Source organism: Mauremys reevesii, linkage group 1 (genome assembly GCF_016161935.1).
Source record: "Mauremys reevesii isolate NIE-2019 linkage group 1, ASM1616193v1, whole genome shotgun sequence".
In the NCBI taxonomy this organism is placed as follows: Eukaryota; Metazoa; Chordata; order Testudines; family Geoemydidae; genus Mauremys; species Mauremys reevesii.
The window spans coordinates 160,405,478-160,426,955 of record NC_052623.1 but is presented as its reverse complement, the minus strand read 5'-3'; the positions used below and the strand labels follow the sequence as shown (position 1 = coordinate 160,426,955).

Here is a 21,478-nt window from a genome sequence, read left to right as displayed (position 1 = left end):
AATTTGTTACAAAGATTTTGAAACTTTCTCCTCAAATGGAACTTCTGAGGATGTTAAAGCTATAATTTTACTAGTTTCAAAGTCGCTTTATGCTAGACTTTCAGTTTCACTAGATGTTTCTTCTAAACAATTTTAGGTTTAAGGGCAAGTTTTGTATACAACAGACAAATTGAAAGCTTCATCTTAATTTCAAAACACAAGTTTTGGGAGAATTGCAGAAAGTTCTGAAAATGCCACCCTGTATTTATAAAATAGTGCCTCAGAGCCTGTCCACACAGCAATTTGGTGCACAGAAAGCAGATGTTCTTGCTTGCAGTGCACTAACTGGCTGCAAGGACCCTACTACCATCCACTGAAAGTTTCATAGTGCGCTTTGACCTATTGCATTTGCAAGTCAAAGCACACTATAGAATTTTTAGTGCACAGGGATAGGGTCCACACAGACTGTTAGTGCACAGCAAACTAGAATGCTGCAGATTTACAACCCAGCTTGCTGCACACTAAACTGCTGTGTGGGCAAGCCCTTTAATGACTTAAGAGCACAAATTCTGTTCAGTTCCAGTGGTATTTATGTTCCTAAATTCTGCTCTTTATGAACTGTGGCTTCTAGAACTTAAACAGGATCTCCTACCCACTACCATAAAAGAGAGCTAGTTCCAGGGTGGATTTGATTTAAATCACTAGTCAGGAAGACTCGATTTAATCATGGATTTCTACAAAAAAGTGCTTTCTTGTTGGTTGTTATAACTTTAATACATATTCTTCACAACTCAGAGATAGATAAGACCCAAACTAGGTCTCTTCTACGGCCTGCTGCCATTATAGGTTTTCCCTTCTTGTGAGAGAATGGTATGGCAGATCTCAAATCAATGAAGGCTACACTCAAAAGAAAGACTTCAAGACTTCTGGAATATGCTGCTTAAACAAACAGTTTCACTTCTGCAGGGGCGGCTCCAGGCACCAGCACACCAAGCGCACACCAGCTGCTGCCGAATGCACGGGATCAAAGACCTCCCCCAGGCAAGCCGCCAAAGGCAGCCTGCCTGCCGTGCTTGGGGCGGCAAAATGCCTAGAGCCACCCCTGCACTTTTGTTTCTACTGCCTGTCCCTCCCTTCTCACATTTATCTCCAGACTTCTTCTCCTTGTCCAGATCTATTCTGCCCGCAACAATATTCTATTCATTAAAATTGTTGAAACTGCACTTTTAGAGAGAGGTAAGGGATTTACTCCATGTACACAAATTTGCAGAGGGACAAGAGGGTTGAGGTCCGTTATTTCTCACTGCTAATATATTATTTATTTTAAAACATTTTTGCTGTTAATAAGCATGTTATCTCTGGAGATACAAATCCACAGTCCGAGAACTGCAAAACTAAGCATCTCTGACGGTATCTTCTAGACTGAGCACTGAGTCCCATTGGGTACATAGAAAGATTAACCTAAATAATCTGTACAGAAGCCCCTGGAACTCCATAAGATTGGGTCCTTAATCCATGACCTATTGGAACTCATTTACAAAACTTTTCTTAAACATTACCTGAATATATTGTCGCATACTATAGAATTAAAATTTATAATCCCTATTCCATGATGAAATATTTGAGCTATAAAATACCTTAATTAAAACTATCTTTAGATAAATGCTTTGAGGAAAAAAACCTATAAAAAATCTGATTTAAATAAAAAAAATCTGCTTTTTTTATTTTTATTTTTTTAAACAAATCATTGATTTTTATCCATCCCGGGTGGCTCTAATACTAACCAATAACAGAACATGTTTTTAAACCACAGGGTTCAGGGAGTACAACGACAGCATGAGCACACACAACTCATCAAAAACCCATACCTTGTCATTTTTGGTTGCCTCAGTCTTACTCAAACTGTTTAGATGACAGCAGTGCACTTCTTTTCCACTTTTGTATTCCCAAAGCCTCAGAGTACAATCCTGAATAAATTCAAATGGACAGGTTGATTGTGTTAATCACTGGCACAGAGAAGCCAGTCATGGTCTTCAGAAGCTAAATCATACTTCTCCTCGAGATACTTCATGAATAAGATTCTAAACCCTCAAAGAAACTGGTTTAATCTTCTCAAATTGCAGATAGGGGATTTTAATGAATACATAATTCAGCTCAATTCTAAGTTATTCAAACAAAAGTTATTTTTCCTTTGTAGAGGAAATTAGGTTGCTGGATGAGTAGATTTTGAGTGTCTCGTAAATAGCACAACAGTAAATGTACTACGCACTCACCATTCTAATGACATTCCTCTTAGGTTGCTCTTTTCCCTCACTCACCCTTCTACAGTACCCAAATCCTTTGGATAATAATTCAGTGAGGGAGAAGACCCTCATTTAATTTAGTTATCTTTGAGCTTAAACTGTTCTGGTACAGGTTTCAGAGTGGTAGCTGTTTTAGTCTGTATCAGCAAAAACAACAAGAAGTCCTTGTGGCACCTTAGACACTAACATTTATTTGGGCATAAGTTTTTGTGGGCTAAAACCCATTTCATCTGATGCATGGAGTGAAAAATACAGTAAGCAGATATATATACACACACACACAAACACACAGTATATGAAAAGATGGGAGTTGCCTTACCAAGTGGGGGGTCAGTATTAACAAGGCCAATTCCATTAAGGTGGTCCTTGATTGCACTGCCCTTGTTAACACTACAAAAGTAATTTTCCCTCTCTTGATATTCATCCCTTCTTGTCAACTGTTGAGAACAGGCCACTTCCATCTTAATTGAATTGGCCTCATTAGCACCAACCCCCCATTTGGTAAGGCAACTCCCATCTTTTCATGTGCTGTAATATATATACTGCTTACTGTATTTTTCACTTCATGCATCTGATGAAGTGGGTTTCAGCCCACGAAAGCTTATGCCCAAATAAATTTGTTAGTCTCTAAGGTGCCAAAAGGACTCCTCATTGTTTCTGTTCTGGGAAATATCACTGAAGTTGCCTCCCTATGAACGAAATAAAGCCGGGGACAGCACTAACACGGATATTGCTCAGAGAGATACTGCGTGGGGAACAAAATACAGGACCTTTGGGCATGCAATAGGAAAAAATCAAATCAAAAGATACAACGGTTACCACAACATTACAGACTTCAGTTCTAGAGTGTATTTTCCCCCATTGTGCAGTTCCATTATTAGTATTAGTTAGACTGGAGGTTTGAGCTGCAGCCACATTAATAGAAAATATTGTTTCCCCTCTAAGAGGGCTGGGGATCACCTTCAATTGTTGATTCTTTCTGGGTCTGGAGCTGTCATGTCGTGCTACTGATAAAACTCTTGCTCTACCTACAACCATACGATATACAATTCAGAAAGTCTTGCAAGGAGGAGAAGTTTGATTAAGACTTCAAACACATCCTAGGTCATCTTAAATACTCTAAATAAAAGCATCTGGGATTCTAGTGCTTATTAATTGTTAGAGGGACATTAACTGTCATGGCTGGCTGGTCCACCCACTGTTTAATCTACCTCAATTATTGAATAGTCCCTTGATAATGAATTTGCCAGTGCTTTGAAGCTAGAGTTAATCCTGAATACTTGGTGAGGACTGTGCGATTTCTCCATCCCATAGAACTAGAAATGATGTGAAAAGCAAGAAGAATGTACAGATTAAGCTGATGCTACATCCTCACAGAAAGAATCTTTGTTCCAAAGCAACCTTGAGTGCGCAGAAGCTGAACACAAAAATACAGTACAGCTATATTTTAAATATCTCAAGAAATAAAAAGAAAAATAAGCAGACATAAGAAATCAGAAGTGGATAGGAAACAAAGGTGAGTCAGACTAGAAGTGGAGACCATTGGCAAGAAGAAAAAGGGTAGTAATATTGAAAATTAACAATATTTAAAATGCATGTGATTATAAATTAACATTAAATTTAAACTAAAAATAGGCTTTACATGTTCAGTTGGACCTTCTAGATACTGTGATTTAGCACTTCAGAATGCTCGGTGCTCATCTTTGAATGTGATTCCTACTTAGAGTAGGAGATAGGGCCAGCTAATATGGAGACAGCTAACCATAATTGTGACCAAATTCAGATAGGTCAATACTTCCTCCATCCCAAACCTCAGTAGTACACTAAGATGAGTATTTCAATACAATTTAGGTCACTACACCATTCACAGCATTCAGTAACTTGCAGAGCATTCCAGACATTTCCATGAGTTAGTGGAGTTCCAATTTTAATTAAAAAACTGTTATGGTGAAAGTGCTCCCATCATTAGAAATGTCAATTTCAGTTCTTGTCTGGGGACTAAGAACTAAATACGTTTTCCCTAATAAGCAACTGGCATTGCTGTAAACTGAGATTAAATCACCACTATCTTACTAACAATAGAAAAATCGAACCCAGAGTAGAATGTTGGTGGGAGTGGAACTGAAGTGCAAGTCTTCCACCTCTACAGAAACCAAATCTTTGCAAAACAAGCAGAAAACTGAAGTCTGGCTCATAAGACTGACACTTTTTTTTTTTTTTTTGAAAGGATCAGAATACATACCCCAGAAGCTGATAGCATAAGATCTGGATAGTTTGGTATTACAAATATTCTGCTTACAAACCTAAAGGGAAAGAAGTTAAGAGTTCAACATTTATGTGTAGGTGTCAGTGTAAACAGAGTACCAATATAATAGTAAGAGCATATTTTAAGGTTACAGTGTCATCCATTACATATATTTTAAGAAGGCAATAGAAAGGCATAAGTTACAGGAAAAAAAGGTAGCTTTTCCCCCTCAAACTAACTGGCAGACAGAGATAGTATATTCATTATATCGCTGTAATATTCCTGGAAAGATATTCAACATAATACAAGAAGTGCTTACTTTATTGTATTCTAGGAATTCTATTGATCCCCTTCCAACTGGGGAAGACAGTGCTGCTTGTGTGAATACGTTTTTAGTCATTTAGATCAGAATATACACACGGAATTAGGTTTACAAATAGATTTGTATCATGCTCATGGATCAATTATAAACGTAAAATTAAAAAAAACCCACATACATCAATATAGATTTTGTTTTTAATTAGTGAAGTCAGAGCATCAGCGCATGAGGGTTCCCTCCCAGCAGCTGGGGATCATCCAAGGCACCATCTACTCAGTTTTAGGGCAACCAAGCCACGTAACTATTTCCCCACTGTCCTTTCTAGGATTAGCTGCATCCAGTTGGGAATCTCAGTAACATTAGGAGCTTATAATACTGCAACTTCAACCAGGATACCCCTTTGGAAGTTCTTTGTGGATTCATATGGACCCTAAGTTCCACACTAACCCAAGGGTCATGTGCACGAACGTAAAATGTTGCTGTCAATGCACTGCACAGGTTAGAACACATGTCTGAGTTTTGGTTTTGTGTTTTTAAAAGGGGGAATTCTTGCTTCTGAAAATAAACAATTTAAAGCTAATTAAAATATCAAGTGAATTTTGCTCGTTACAAAGCAGTAACTGCAGGTGCATGGAGGCATAATGCTGCAATTTCAATTACAAAAATAAATTTAAATAAAAATACACACCATTCAAAAACAGGAGAACTCAAGTGAGAAATACACTGAATCCCCAACTGATTATCATATTTAAATAATGAATTTTTAGAAGTGTTTGTGCCAATTGTATTAAGTGCCTTCCTATTGTGGAATTGTTAATGAGTTGTTTGTCCAGGCACCATAGCCCCTACTTACAGGCAATGTCTTTCTTGAACATCAAAACTCTTATGTTCATTAAAGATACAACTGTTAATACAATAAACAGAGATCAAACTCAGCAATGTAAATACACAACAAAAGCCTTGAGTTCAAAGGCTATTTAAGATCTTTGACATTAATTTAAAAATTATGCAGCTTCTAAAGAATGTCAAATCTATGCTGATATATTCCCAACAGTCAAAAGTGATATTAATTAACATTAGTATTAACAAGATATTTAAATATCTTATTTAACTGTATTCTTAGCACTTAGATGGGGCTAAGGTGACTGCAGCGTGTCCAATAGAGCACCACTCTCCTGACTCTTCTTTAACACCTGTTCTTGATGATGTTCATTGATACCTCATTGCACGTGAATAGGAACAAGTGAAGAAAAACATCTGAAAACATATGTGCCCCCAAGTAGCCCCAGAGCCAGACAAGCAGAAACGTGTGTACAGCATTGTGCAATGCTATGCAGGGGCATTTCTCTGGTGTTCACTTTACTATGCCTATGAAGGCCAGAATAATGGAGAACCTCTATTGACCATGATGGAGAATATATATTAATGTCAAAACAAATCTAAATGGGAAGGCCAGGGTGTTCTGCAGAAGGCTTTGAAATACCACTACCTAAAATCTCTCCAGCTAAGCACCACTTTCTTCTGCTGCTCTCCTCTTCAGGTACCCATGACTGGCAAGGCCCTAACCTCAACACTCAATGAGGAGATCAGGGAAAGGACAGGGCACTCTCCCTCTGCTTTTAAACAGGGGAGAGGGAGCTGTGCTCCCTGTAATCTCCTTCACTTTGTACTTCCCCGGCAATCTCCCTTGCTTCAAACCCTTTAAGACTAAGCTAGATAAGTTTATGGAGGAGATGGTATGATAGGATACCGGGCTTAGTCAATAGGTTAATTAAGTGCCACACTGGTAAATAGTACAATGGGTCAATGATATGTTATTCTTAACCTTTTTCCAGAGGGTATGGCTGGAGAGTCTTGCCCGCATGCTCGGGGTTCAGCTGACCGCCATATTTGGGGTCGGGAAGGAATTTTCCTCCAGGGTAGATTGGCTGTGGCCCTGGAGGTTTTTCGCCTTCCTCCGAAGCATGGGGCAGGGGTCGCTTGCTAATGGAGTGGGGAGATTGGCTAATGTGGCCTGCATCTTGCAGGAGGTCAGACTAGATGATCATATTGGTCCCTTCTGATCTATGATTCTATGATTCTATGAAACCCTGCTTATATCCTCTTCTCCCTACAGTGAGCTCCCCCCTATGTTCTGTCTCGCATACTGACTCAGTTATTATGCGTATTGGAGCCCTAGTCATGGACACTGACCCCGCTGTGCTAGGTGCTGCACAAAACACACAACAAAAAGATGGTCCTTGCCACAAACTAAGTTATATCTGTATCCTGGACTAAAACAGTACAGCCTGGGGAGTTTCTTTAACCCAGAATCCAGTTATTGCTCCACAAACAGGAGCCACTCTCCTCTAGCCAGCCCTTAAATACAGTGGACAGCTCCACAAACTTACTCTCTGTGCCCAAGACAGAAAGATATGATGTTATATGGCGCTCTAGTCAAACTGACTCGAATCTTCTCATCTCTGTCCGCAGTTAGGATATACTGGTCATCAGGACTCAGCGCCTGTTGGCACAAAATAAGCACACAGCACAGACAGCTCAGGATGTCTTTTGATGTGCTGCTTTGTAACTAGTGATTAAGCAATTAAATCCAAATACACTAGTTTCATGATTTTGAACATATCGTGCAAGCAGATGCCACAATTTACATTTAGAACGCAAGCCCCAAACCTTTTTAATAAGAAGTAAAGAAGCAGTAGCAGAAGGCAGGAATATTGTTGAGTTTACCAAAGCCAATAGCTCCAGAAGAAGCACAAAGGAAGCCTTGTTGCATTTAAAAATGGACTAAGCACTAAAATATTGCAGTGCCACATTGACAGGCTAGACTGGATGACCTCACAAGTGAACTGCATCTCTAAGTTCTATGATTCCGTAATAAAAACAACAGCTCATAAAAATTACACTAACAGAAGATCTATTCACTGCATTCCCTCTGCAAACTGTTCTTCCTGCCTCTTGCGTTTGTGTTCGAGTAAGAACTCGGAAGGAAAAAGATGCTGTTCTTCAGTCTAGCTTATACAAAGAAACACGGGGTTTTTTTTTTTTGTTTTGTTTTTTTAAATCCTATGAACTTGGCGTAGGAATAACATAATTCTAAAACTTCTTTAAGGGAAAAGAAAAAGGCTGCGTGAAAACCCAATTAATAAACATACATACCACATCCAAGAGCAGGGACAAGTGCCCAAGCTCAATCTTTCCTGCTTTTTGTGGTTCTGTTATTGAATAAGAATAGACATCACCAGACTTGTCTGCAACCAGAATCTTATCCTCTGCAGCTGCAATAATCAGAGAAGTGCATCTTCTAACAACAGACCTGAAAGGAAAAAAAATGGTCATGATTGGAGATACAGATATTTTGACATGGCCATTCGGTCCCTGGTTGGGGCAAGTATCTCTTCCTCTTGAGTCATAGGAGTGCAGCATGGCCACCAACTCAGATTTCTTCAGATCAGAAAAAGTCAGTCCCTGCTGTGCATACAAGATCAGCTTCTGAGCTTTCTTCAGCTGTTCACAACTCATTTTCTTCTCTCTCTTTTCACTATTCCTTTCCTACAGTGCATGCTTTCACTGCAGCTGGCACTCACCAATTCACACCACCATAGTACTGACACACTGCCACCACGTCAGTTTCAAGGTAAAAGCATCTTTAACTCCTATCCATGGTCCACTCCAGAAATGTCCCCCCAGGTCTCAGGCCTTTAGCCTTTACCTCTCTCTGAGCAGAAACCCAGGTCCCTCCTTTCCAAATCAGAGCTTTAGGCTGCAGTTCACTGCAATTCAACCCAGCAAGCAGGTCTGACTGAGGCCAGGTCTACACTACAGACCTATATTGGTATAATTACATCACGCAGGGGTGTGAAAAATCCACACCCTTGAGTGCTGTAGTTGTACCAACCTAACCCCCTACGTAGACAGTGTCTCCCACTGACATAGTTACTGCGTCTCGTGGAGGTGGATTTAACTACGCCGATGGGAGAAAAAGGTAATAAAAAAGGTAATAATTGGAGATATACCAATCCCCTAGAACTGGAAGGGACCTTGAAAGGTCATCAAGTCCAGTCCCCTGCCTTCACTAGCAGGACCAATTTTTGCTCCAAATCCCTAAGTGGCCCCCTCAAGGATTGAACTCACAACCCTGGGTTTAGCAGGCCAATGCTCAAACCACTGAGCTATCCCTCCCCCACTGGCATAGTAGCATCTTCACTACAGACAAGCTCTCAGTTCAGTCCCTGTGCTTTGCTTTCTCTCCAAGGGCTACAACCAGCATAAGCCAGCAGTGACCACACAGCTACCACATGCATACTACAAAACACCTACATGCATACTAAAAACTTACCTGAGATCACCCATGAGTCCTATCGAGACCCCACTGGGTTCCAGTCTAACTCTCCAGCAGGTTGGGTCACCCTTTGGACCAAAGGTCATTTGAGTCAAAAAGAAGTCCCCTGAGCCTGTTTAAACTCAGCCTTTTATATAAAAAAAAACTTTTTTCCCTCCTTGGGACTCTGATACCTGTTTGGAGCAATATACGCAAGCTACCCTAGAGGGAGGCACTTCTCTCCAGCTGTTTACAATCCAAGGGACAGCAGTAATCACTCCTTTCTAGGCTACTACCCACCCCGCCCACATACACACAGTTTTTAGTTACTGAAAAAGCTGTGGAAACCCTCCCATGTGGAGTTGAATATAATTCTTTGCCCACAGTGATACACAGAACATTCATAAATTTAATATGATACGGTCCCCACAGATACCGAATGTGGTTGCAATATCTGTCACAGTATGATCAGAGACATAAGGTGGATGAGGTCATATTTTTTGGACCAACTTCTGTTGGTGAAAGAGACAAGCTTTTGAGCTATCTTCTTCATGTCTGGGAAAGGTCTCAGTGTCATAGCTAAATAGAATACTGGAACAGATTGTTTACAGTAAGTAGTTAACACATATTGTAAGAGAACATCAAGGTGAAGTGGCCTGTTAACACCTCTGCAGTCATAGGACTAAAAAAAGGATTAGCGAGTTACAGATTGTTGTAATAAACCATAAATCCAATGTCTTTATTAAGACCATAATTTTTAGTGTCTACTAAAGATATTAAGCTCTGAGGCTGGTCTTTTGAAAGTGTTGTGCAGGTTTCCTTTGAGGATGAGGACTGAGAGGTCAAATACAGAGCGATGGTTTTGTGAAGTGTTCGCTTACAGGTGAAATGGTGTTTTCGACTTTTATCATTTTTCTTTGAGATTTCATTTGAGAGAATAGCGATATGTGGGTGAAACAAAAGTAATTGTTACTGGGGCAGTTAGTGCACTGGAATGACCATGTATGACTATTGTAACGCACGTATATGAAGAGGCATAATGGAAGTTGCAAGTGTAAACCTAATTTTGGCATTTCCTGACTTCCTTGTTTAACTATGCAGGCTTAATGTTCTCCAAAGGGCTCTCACAAAACTGGGTGACTGGGAAACAAAATGGTAAATGAAATTCAATATTGATAAATGCAAAGTAATGCATAGTGGAAAACACAATCCTAACTATACATACAAAATGATGGAGTCTAAATTAGCTGTTACCACTCAAGAAAGATCTTGGAGTCATCTTGCATAGTTCTCTGAAAACATCTGCTCACGGTGAAGCAGCAGTCAAAAAAAGGCAGAAACTTAGGAACCAATAGGAAATGGATAGATAATAAGAGTAACTATCAAAATGCCACTATATAAATCCATGGTATGCCCACAACTTGAATATTGCCTGTAGTTCTGGTCACCCTATCTCAAAAGAGATATATTAGAAATGAAAAGGTACAGAGAAGGTACAGAAAAGGTACAGATTAAGGGTATGGAACAGCTTCCATATGAGGAGAGATTAAAAAGACTGGGACTATTCAAACTGGAGAAAAGACAACCAAGGGGGGACATGATAGATGTCTACAAAACCATGAATGATATGGAGAAAGTGAATAAGGAAGTGTTATTTATTTATCCCTTCACATAATAGAGGAACCAGGGATCATCCAACGAAATTAACAGGCAGCAGGTTTAAAACAAACAAAAAGGAAGTTCTTCACACAATCAGCCTGTGGATGCAATCCCAATGCTCTGGGTATCCCTAAACCTCTGACTGCCAGAAGCTGGGTCTGGACAACAGAGGATGGATCACTTGATGATTGCCCTGTTCTGTTCATTCTCTGATGCATCTGGCACTGGCCACTGCTGGAAGACAGGTTACTGAGTTAGATGGACCATTGGTCTGACTCAGTATGGCCATTTTTATCTTCCAAACAAAATTGGATGGACTTTCCTAACTTAAAATAAAATACTACACTCACAAAATGTGCATAAGAACCATGGGGAGGGAGACTTGGAAGCTCTCCTGATTTGCAATATCTTGTCAATAACAACATGTGTAAATTCTATGTATTGGCCCTATTTGGAGACAGAACACCCTGTCTCATGCATCTTACTGCAAGAGGAAGCTCCTCTGATGTGAGCCTTAGGAACATCATAGCTAGATAAATGTGCATTATCCCCAGCTGTGTAGCTCTTAAGGTGCACAAAAGGGAGCAGACTCAGATGCACCTTACACACAGCAGCTTTCCTCATCCTTTTGCACCTTATGAGGTTCTTATAAAGATGTGCAGGAAATAAGACAAGGGCGTGGCTATGCACTTGCATTACACTTAGTCACTAGGATTTGAGTTCAGAGTTTCCCTTGCAACAGCTGATATCAGCCACTTAAGGCAATACAGGATCACTAGTTTGTGATTATGATTAATGTGAAGATTTTATCATGGTTATTTTTAGTAAAAGTCACAAACAGGTTACGGGCAATAAACAAAAATTCAGAGCCCATGACCTGTCCATTACTTTACTAAAAATAACTGGGGGGACAGGGCTAGGTAGGGGGAGGAATGGAGTCCCCGGGGTGGAAGAGAAGAGAGGGGGAATGTCAGGCCGAGCCCCCCCGTCATGGCCGCACACAGCCCCACTCCAGAGCTGGCTACAGTTGAGAGACAGGGGTGCATGGCCCCAGCTGCAGCCCCCACCAAGCCTGGGAAGCCGTAGGGCTGGAACTGCAGGGTCCTAGTTTCATCCAGCCCCAGTTGCAGGCAGAGGCACACAGTGCTGCCTCCTCCTCCTCCTGAAGCCCTAGAAGTCACAGAGGTCCAGTAAAGTCATGGAATCCGTGACCTCTGTAACTATATCGTAGCCTTAATTATGATTTTGTTGTCACCTTTCACAAGGCAGATAATTATAGAATCATAAAATATCAGGGTTGGAAAGGACCTCAGGAGGTCATCTAGTCCAACCCCCTGCCCAAAGCAGGACCAATTCCCAACTAAATCATCCCAGACAGGGCTTTGTCAAGCCTGACCTTAAAAACCTCCAAGGAAGGAGATTCCACCACCTCCCTAGGTAACCCATTCCAGTTCTTCACCACCCTCCTACTGAAAAAGTTTTTCCTAATATCCAACCTAAACTTCCCCCACTGCAAATTTGAGACCATTACTCCTTGTTCTGTCATCTGCTACCACTGAGAACAGTCTAGATCCATCCTCTTTGTAACCCCCTTTCAGGTAGTTGAAAGCAGCTATCAAATCCCCCCTCATTCTTCTCTTCTGCAGACTAAACAATCCCATTTCCCCTCAGCCTCTCCTCGTAGGTCATGTGCTCCAACCCCCTAATAATTTTTGTTGCCCTCCGCTGGACTCTTTCCAATTTTTCCACATCCTTCTTGTTGGGTGGGGCCCAAAACTGGACACAGTACTCCAGATGAAGCCTCACCAATGTCGAATAGAGGGGAATGATCACATCCCTCAATCTGCTGGCAATACCCCTACTTATACAACCTAAAATGCTGTTAGCCTTCTTGGCAACAAGGGCACACTGTTGACTCATATGCAGTTCTCATTCACTATAACCCTTAGGTTCTTTTCTGCAGAACTGCTGCCCAGCCATTCGGTCCTCAGTCTGTAGCAGTGCATGGGATTCTTCCATCCTAAGTGCAGGACTCTGCACTTGTCCTTATTGAACCTCAGATTTCTTTTGGCCCAGTCCTCTAATTTGTCTAGGTCCCTCTGTATCCTATCCCTACCCTCCAGCATATCTACCACTCCTCCCAGTTTAGTGTCATCTGCCAACTTGCTGAGAGTGCAGTCCACGCCATCCTCCAGATCATTAATGAAGATATTGAACAAAACCGGCACCAGGACTGACCCTTGGGACACTCCGCTTGAAACTGGCTGCCAACTAGACATGGAACCATTGATCACTACCCGTTGAGCCCAACAATCTAGCCAGCTTTCTATCCACCTTATAGTCCATTCATCCAGCCCATACTTCTTTAACTTGTTGGCAAGAATACTGTGGGACACCGTATCAAAAGCTTTGCTAAAGTCAAGGAATAACACATCCACTGCTTTCCCCTGATCCACAGCCCCACTTATCTCCTCATAGAAGGCAATTAGGTTAGTCATGCATGACTTGGCCTTGGTGAATCCATGCTGACTGTTCCTGATCACTTTCCTCTCCTCTAAGATCATGGACAACCACCTGATAATTGGCAGCTGAGTTTGAAAATAGATTTCACTCTTATTTTGCTTTAAAACTGTATTTATAATTTAATAATTATTGCTGCTGCTATTATTTTTTATTTCTAGATCACTTTTCATCCAAATTGCTCAGTGCAACTGTGGATTAATTTATGCCTTAAGACTCCTGGGTAAATAAAGGACCTCACCCACCACTGAAATGCAACGATCCCTGGGGTGAAAATGCATTATATAGGGCAGGGGTAGGCAACCTATGGCACACATGCCAAAGGCGGCACGTGAGCTGATTTTCAGTGGCACTCACACTGCCCAGGTCCTGGCCACCGGTCCGGGGGGCCCTGCATTTTAATTTAATTTTAAATGAAGCTTATTAAACATTTTAAAAACCTTATTTACTTTAAATACAACAATAGTTTAGTTATATATAATAGACTTATAGAAAGAGACCTTCTAAAAACATTAAAATGTATTACTGGCACGCTAAACCTTAAATTAGAGTGATTAAATGAAAACTCAGCACACCACTTCTGAAAGGTTGCCAACCCCGATATAGGGCTTAAGTCAATATACTCCACTGTCATTTTAGGACTTTTAAAGTAAGCTGTTTTTCAAATCTTTATGGCTTATAAGACGCTATCAACTATGAATTCATTAGAGCTTTAGGATGCACTAGTATAGGAATAGGTTACTTTCTAGCTTGCTGACTAGCTGGATACTTTATACAACATATGGGACTTTGTTTTTGGCCCTACCTTTATTGCTATGCAGCAGATACAGAAGTTGTCGTGTATTCATGACTCTCCAGCAGGTGCCAGCATTGTATTAGGCTTGCTACATATCTTGCCACAAACCGCTGATATTGATTTCATCTCACACCAGAATGTGGAGCTCAAACTTATTTTAGAGTTATCTTCCCATGCAATGATTGTTGTTTTTTGGTATTCCCAGTTTCCTAATGGAAGAAAGTGATGTTACAGAATTCCTGGCAAAATCCACCTGGGTTCCAAGCTGACAGTCTAGCAGAAAACTGAAAATCCAGGAATTATCCTGTACGCCTCAGAGTTAAAGATGATAAAAACAGGACAGAGGACAGTACTATTCCTTTGGGGCAGTGAGAAGAAGTGGATGCATGAGGAAACAGAGGTAAAATTCATGATAGTTCTGGCTAAAGTCAGCCTAGACTTGGGGTCTGACTGCATAAAACAGCAGCAATATTTCCATAGAATGGTTATCACTCTCACCAGAGTTAAAGCAGAAACTGCAAAACAATGACAAGAGACAAGTAGGCTCTGTGGTGAGATTACTCAAAATTCACGCAGTAAAATGTAATAAAAAACTGCAGAGTTATGTGCCAGCAACACAGTCACATATTGTGAAGGTATGTCTACACTGCAATTAAAAACCCACGGCTGGCCCATGCCAGCTGATTCGAGCTCAGGCTTAGGGGCTGTTTAATTGCAGTGTAGATGTTCGGGCTCAGGCTGGAGCCCAGGCTCTAGGACCCTGCCAGGTGGAAAGGTCCCAGAGCTCAGGCTGCAGCTGGAGCCCAAATGTTTATACCACAATATAAACAGTGCTTTAGTCCGAGCCCCAGGAGCCTGAGTCCGCTGGCACAGGCCAGCTGTGGGTTTTTAGTCACAGTGTATATACCCAGAGATGCTAATTAGATATCCCTGACCATGGATTTCCACAGTGCAAAAGTACTGATCAGCAAGTGATGCAGGAGCTCATCAACTTATCACTTCTCAATTTCTAATGTGTATATTTACTTTTTATAAGACTGACCAAAAGAGACTAGAGCACTGTTTGTTTACCTGTGCATTTGACTGCACCATGCAGTTATTCGATTTCTCCATTTCCTTGTGTAGGTCTCCAACACAGCAAGAGGGAACAAACATTTTTAAAATGGGAAAATGTGGTTGTCAGATGACAGGAAGTTGGACGGGGGGTGGGAAGAGGGGACTCAATAGCAGATGTAGTACTTGAAACCACTTCAATGCCTTTTTAAGATTTGCTTTTGTTGCAAGCTGATGTTACTTTAATTTATTAGGCTGCGTACAACCCTAATCACAAGAAAAGAAGGATGACCTTGAGGTTAAAGCACTAAAATGGGAGTTCCTTTCTATTATTTCTAGGTCTGCTACAGACTTCCTATATGACACTGGGCAAGACACTAGAGGTCCAGCAGCTACACCACAGGTAGAACTGAGGGGGGAATCCAATAATACAGTTCCATTCTGCTTTGTAGATGGGACAAGAATCTACCATTCTTCAGAGATCAATATAAGTGGAAGCTTAATCTGCCAAGATTTTGCTTTTGAAAAGTCCTATGTGTCTTCATATAGAAAACGATCACAATCAGCAGAGAAAGATTTATTACAGGAAGACCTCTAGTGGACAGTAAGAGATTCAAAAGGAGGGGGTTAGAGAAGAGAAGGCATGCAATACATAACTTGTACATAAGGACAGATTTTTAGAACAGCCTCCAGAAGCTCCTTAAGATCCTCTCTCCTGCAAACCTATTTGGATTACGTCAGTAGCTGGAGTACTGCTTAGGTGTGGTTCTTTAAGATTTAGTGTTCACACAGAGCCGAGAGGGGCGCTCTGTTTTTAAATATCCAAAAGATACTTTTTGTAACAAGTGAAGAGATTTTTTTTTCCCTTATACCCTTGGCCAAAAGCTTGCCTTCCCAAAGCTAGTGTGCTGTATACATTTTAATGGGCTTTTGCAGAAAAAAAAAAAAAAAGGATGCAAGTCAAAATGGAGGAAAATTGAAAACTTTTAGAGGGAAGCTTGTAGAGTACAGACACCATTTCCGGCTTAACCTCTTAACACTGGTCCCTCACTTCCACCAGCATTAAATTCACTCAAGCAAATTAGAGGAAAGAGGGAGAAGCCAGTAGTAACAAATAGCTGTGCCCCAAAACCTGCTGATATTTACAGTATTAAAATGGCAGTCATTCCAATTTATAATACACGGACACTCAATATCCTGATTCCTTACCTGACACTAAGGCATTCCCAGCAAGGCTTAGTACGAAAAAGAACCAGACGTTTGTTGTCATCAGTCAAAGCAAAATAGCCTCCTGATGAGGAGAAGGCAAAAGCAAGAATATCATCGCTTGCTTTAATTGCTGGCTGTCCATCCTGTCTAAAATACAGAAAGGAGAAAATGGTTTATTCATGAACAGACAGCTTTAAGCATATTTATTTAAAAGAGAAACATATCAAACTGCCAACAGCATTCATCGTGATTAATCGCAGTTTTCATTGCACTGTTAAACAATAGAATCCCAATTGAAACTTAAATATTTTTGAATGTTTTTCTACATTTTCAGATGTAGTGACTTCAATTACAACACAGAATTCAAAGTATACAATGCTCACTTTTTTTTATTACAAGTATGTGCACTGTAAAAAATCAAAAGAAATCATATTTTTCAATTCACCTAATACAAGTACTGTAGTGCAATCTCTTTATCATGAAAGCGCAACTTACAAATGTAGATTTTTTTTTCTGTTACATACTGAAAAACAAAACAGTAAAACTTTAGAGCCTACAAAAGTCTACTCAGTCCTACTTCTTGTTAAGCAAATCGCTAAGACAAACAAGTTTGTTTACATTTGTGGGATATAATGCTGCCTGCTTCTTATTTACAATGTCACCTGAAAGTGAGACTAGGCGTTCGCATGGCACTGTTGTAGCAGGCATCGCACAATATTTACATGCCAGATGTGCTAAAGATTTGTATATCCCATCATGCTTCAACCACCATTCCAGATGCTGATGACAGGTTCTGCTCGATAACTATTCAAAACAGTGCAGACCAATGCATATTCATTTTCATCATCTGAGTCAGATGCCTACAGCAGAAGGCTGATTTTCAATTTTGGTGGTTCGAGTTTCCACATCGCAGTATTGCTCTTTTAAGACATCTGAAAGCATGCTGCACACCTTGTCCCTCTCAGATTTTGGAAGGCACTTCAGATTTTTAAACGTTGGGTCAAGAGCTGTAGCTATTTTTAGAAATCTCACATTGGTACCTTCTTTGCGTTTTGTCAAATCTGCAGTGAAAGTGTTCTTAAATCGAACAACACGTGCTGGGTCATCATCCAAGACTGCTATAACATGAAATATATGGCAGAATATAGGTAAAACAGAGCAGGAGGTATACTGAATTCTCCTTGGGGAGAATTGTAACAAATTTAATTAACGCGTTATTTTTTTAAATGAGCATCATCAGCATGGAAGCTGGAATGGTGGCTGAAGCATGAAGGGGCATACAAATGTTTTGTAGCCAGCACTGTAAGGTATTTACATGCCAGATATGCTAAAGTGCCACGTGAATGACTATTCTCACTTTCAGGTGACATTGTAAATAAGAAGCAGGCAGCATTATATCCCGCAAATGTAAACAAACTTGTTTGTTTTAGCAATTGGCTTAACAAGAAGTAGGACTGAGTAGACTTGTAGGCTCTAAAGTTTTACACTGTTTTGTTTTTCAGTGCAGTTATGTAACAAAAAAGAAAAAAATAATCTACATTTGTAAGTTGCACCTTCACCATAAAGAGACTGCACTACAGTACTTGTAATAGGGGAATTGAAAAATATGATTTCTTTTGATTTTTTACAGTGCAAGTATTTGTAAAATATAAGTGAGCACTGTACATTTTGTATTCTGTGTTACAATTAAAATCAATATATTTGAAAATGTAGAAAACATCCAAAAATATTTAAATAAATGGTATTCTATTATTGTTTAACAGCGTGATTAATCGCACGATTAATCATGATTACTTTTTTTTTAATCGCTTGACTGCCCCAACCTAAACTAAATCTATAAAGATAGATCTAAATTCCACTTATTCAAAAAAAATAATTAAAACAGTACCTAGAGGGGTATAGTCAACTAGAAATTTAATTTAAAAAACAGAACCTTGAAGTGCTATACCTGCACTTAAATATCTACCTAAGCTTTTGTAGCTTTATAATCAGGTTTTCCTATTTCAAAAGTTTCTCTCTCCTGTTACTGTGTAAAAGACTGAAACCAATGAGAGGAAAACAGACTGTGGGCCCAATCCTGCATCAATATCTGCTTACCTATGTACCGAGGTCTGTGCTGGCAGACCTTGATGTAGGATCTAAATCTAAGCATCCAAGGGAAACATCCGAACTGACTATAGGTAAAGTACTGTCCAATGCTCAAAGTACAATTAAAAGACAGATTTCTTCTCCACCCTAATTTATTTTCAATTCTTGTAAGTTTAGATAAAATCACATAGAAGCGTTGATTAAGTTGCCCATGTTCCTTTTAAACAATCTTTCACCATCATACCCACTCTAAGCAAAATACATAAATTAGCGAAACAGCTAAAACAACTAGAAATTAGGCCAGTCATCTCACTTCACCAGGCAATCCTAATTTATTCACTTTATTCCATTCAACATCACATCATCAGAGGAAGTGATCCACCCTCTGAAAAGGTAGTGAAGAGTTTATACAAAAATCTCTCACCCTCTGTCTTCTTGAGATTTCTTGCCTGCAGTGATGCAGTCATACACGAAGAGATCATCAACACTGGAAATAAAAGGGTTAACAAAAAAAATCACTGTTTTCCCATGAAGGGTGCTGATTCATTTGTAATACACCATAATTACATACTTTATTATGTCTCCTTGCCTCTGCTGCCAACACCCCCTGGCACCTCAAAGGCATCCCCAGATTACTCATTAGTTGTTGAAGTTTGGCGCCTCATATGCCACATGCAAACCAAACAGAAGCCATTAGTCAATAGGAAAGCAACAGTGATTTTTTTTTTCAGTGAAAAACCATGAATATTTTACTTCTACTAGTCTCTCAATTGTATTTGCCATCTGCTCTTGAAATCTCTATTTTGGCATTTACTGTGATTCCAGAAATCAATGTGACAAGCATAAACTGGTTCTGTACAAGCTGCCAGGAATCAAAGACTAGTAGGCTTAAAATGTTATTCTTTGTACATGAATAATTTGTGTAACAAATATCCATATACTCCTGTTACTGGAGACTGAGAAATCAAGACCTTGCTTTGTCCCACATGTGCATGCTTGTTTACATCATCTTGCCATGCTATCTGCATAGCCCTTAGGAGAAGATCCTTTTACTGAAGGATGGTGTAATAAGCACATAAACAAACCAACCATGCTGGCTCTATTGTTGCTGGGTAATCCAGTGGTGTAGTTATTGTAACAATGTTGCACGGATAATACTTATTCAGAACATGTTTAAGTCTTATCAAGGTTTTATTTTGGGCCTTTTAAAATAAATGCCTTCAACTTTAAAAAAAAAAAAAAAAAGAGAGATGTGGGAATATTTAACCTTCCATGGTTAGAATACCTAAAATTTGAGAAATTAGAGAGAAAATACTGCTTTTTCAGTTTTAGACCCCAATCCTGCAAATACTTGAGCTCAGACTTAATTAGATAGACATTAGTAGTCCCCACTGAAGTCTGTGAAACTAATTACATACATATATCAGAGTGGAAGCCGTGTTAGTCTGTATCAGTAAAAAGAACCAGGAGTACTTGTGGCACCTTAGGGTACGTCTTCACTACCCGCCGGATCAGCGGGTAGCAATCGAACGCGCTCCCGTCGACTCCGGAACTCCACCACCGCGAATGGCAATGGCGGAGTCGACGGGGGAGCCGCAGACTTCAATCCCGCGCCGTGAGGATGGGTAAGTAACTTGAACTAAGGTAGTTCGACTTCAGCTACGCTATTCGCGTAGCTGAAGTTGCGTACCTTAGTTCGACACCCCCCCCCAGTGTAGACCAGGCCTAAGAAACTAACACTTTTTTTGGGCATAAGCCTGCATGGATTAATGATGAAGTGGGTTTTAGTCCACAAAAATGTATGCTTTTTACATACATGTAATTAAGCATGTGTGTGTGTATGCATTTGCAGAATTGGGGATGTACCTTGAGCATGACAACAGTGTGTGTATAATCAGTTTCACCCTTTCCCCCATGTATGAGTCTCTCTCTCTCTCATAGCAACAGGAGAAAAACATTTCAGATGCAGTGTGATATAAAAGCACAAAAAATAGTAGTAGAGTCAGAGGATACTTTAACACTTAGCAGTACTTATAACCAACTTTTTAAAGTGATTAAGTTTCAAGTGGATGGTGCCTCTTTAACTTTAGCAGTATCCCTTTAAACAATGCCCAGATATATTTAGAATTCGCAAGGTATAAGAATAATCAGCATACACGGTAGTCAAATAAAGTTACACACAGTTAAGAAAGATACATTCATCTCCAGTCGTGACGGGCATTCACCCTCAACTGGTTTTAAAGGGACTGAAATGTCATCTGGAGCCAGGGGGCAGCACTGATGCTCCTGAACTCCCAGGAAGGCGGCCAGCGGGGGGGCGGGTTACGCAGACATCTCATTGGACGGGGTGGGGTTTAAAGACCGGATACGTTCCCCCCCAGTAGCTCCCCAGCCCGCCATACACACGCTGCCGGGCGGCGAATCGCGCTCACCGTCCCGGCCGCCTCCCCCGGTCCCCGGGCAGCGCCGGGACCCCGCGGCCCGCACTGACCTGGGCTCCTGGTAGCGAGCTGCTAGGAAGCGGCTCCCGCCGCTGGCAGCCATGAGAGCTCCGCAGAGCGCCAGCCCCGGGCCGCGACATCCCGCCGCTGCCGCCTCCATGCGGACAGCCGCCCACGTGCGCGCCCCCCAGCCGCGGTTAACCTAGTAGCCGACGCACGGTGTGGACGTCACACCACAACGCGCGCTGACTAATGACGTAAAGTGGACTCCTCCCCTCTGCCGCTGGGGCTCGGCGGGCTGCGCCTGCGCAGTAACATACAGGAAGGGTGAGGTTGGCGGCAGCAGCTCGCGCTGGGTACGCGCAGTCCTCGTTCCCTCCCATGCGCGTGCGTCCCGCCTTGTGATCCCAGCACGGGCCCCTTCCCAGCACGCCGGGCGGAGCTAGGCCAGCATCTGGGCTGTGGTGCAACCAGCAGAATTAGAGCTCTGGCGTGGAGAGGTGTTTTGAAGAGTATTTTTATTTATACTGCTGTAGTGCCTAGAAGCC

General features: G+C 41.0%; 1 protein-coding gene across 2 annotated transcripts in view; it reads right to left on the bottom strand.

Moving 5' to 3' along the window:
* Positions 1-21,161, bottom strand: part of WDR4 (WD repeat domain 4) — a 32,168-nt gene extending 11,007 nt beyond the window's left edge. The window contains exons 1-8 of one of the 2 annotated variants that reach the window (XM_039520893.1): positions 20,981-21,161; positions 18,914-18,976; positions 16,402-16,548; positions 8,003-8,159; positions 7,237-7,349; positions 5,700-5,750; positions 4,525-4,585; positions 1,848-1,946 (exon numbers count right to left, since the gene is read on the bottom strand). In XM_039520893.1, coding sequence (XP_039376827.1) covers positions 1,848-1,946; positions 4,525-4,585; positions 5,700-5,750; positions 7,237-7,349; positions 8,003-8,159; positions 16,402-16,548; positions 18,914-18,976; positions 20,981-21,090 — 801 coding nt within the window. In that variant the 5' untranslated portion in view covers positions 21,091-21,161. The remainder of the gene's footprint in view (positions 1-1,847; positions 1,947-4,524; positions 4,586-5,699; positions 5,751-7,236; positions 7,350-8,002; positions 8,160-16,401; positions 16,549-18,913; positions 18,977-20,980) is intronic. The other variant, XM_039520894.1, reaches the window with a different exon arrangement.
* Between the last annotated feature and the right edge of the window lie 317 nt (positions 21,162-21,478).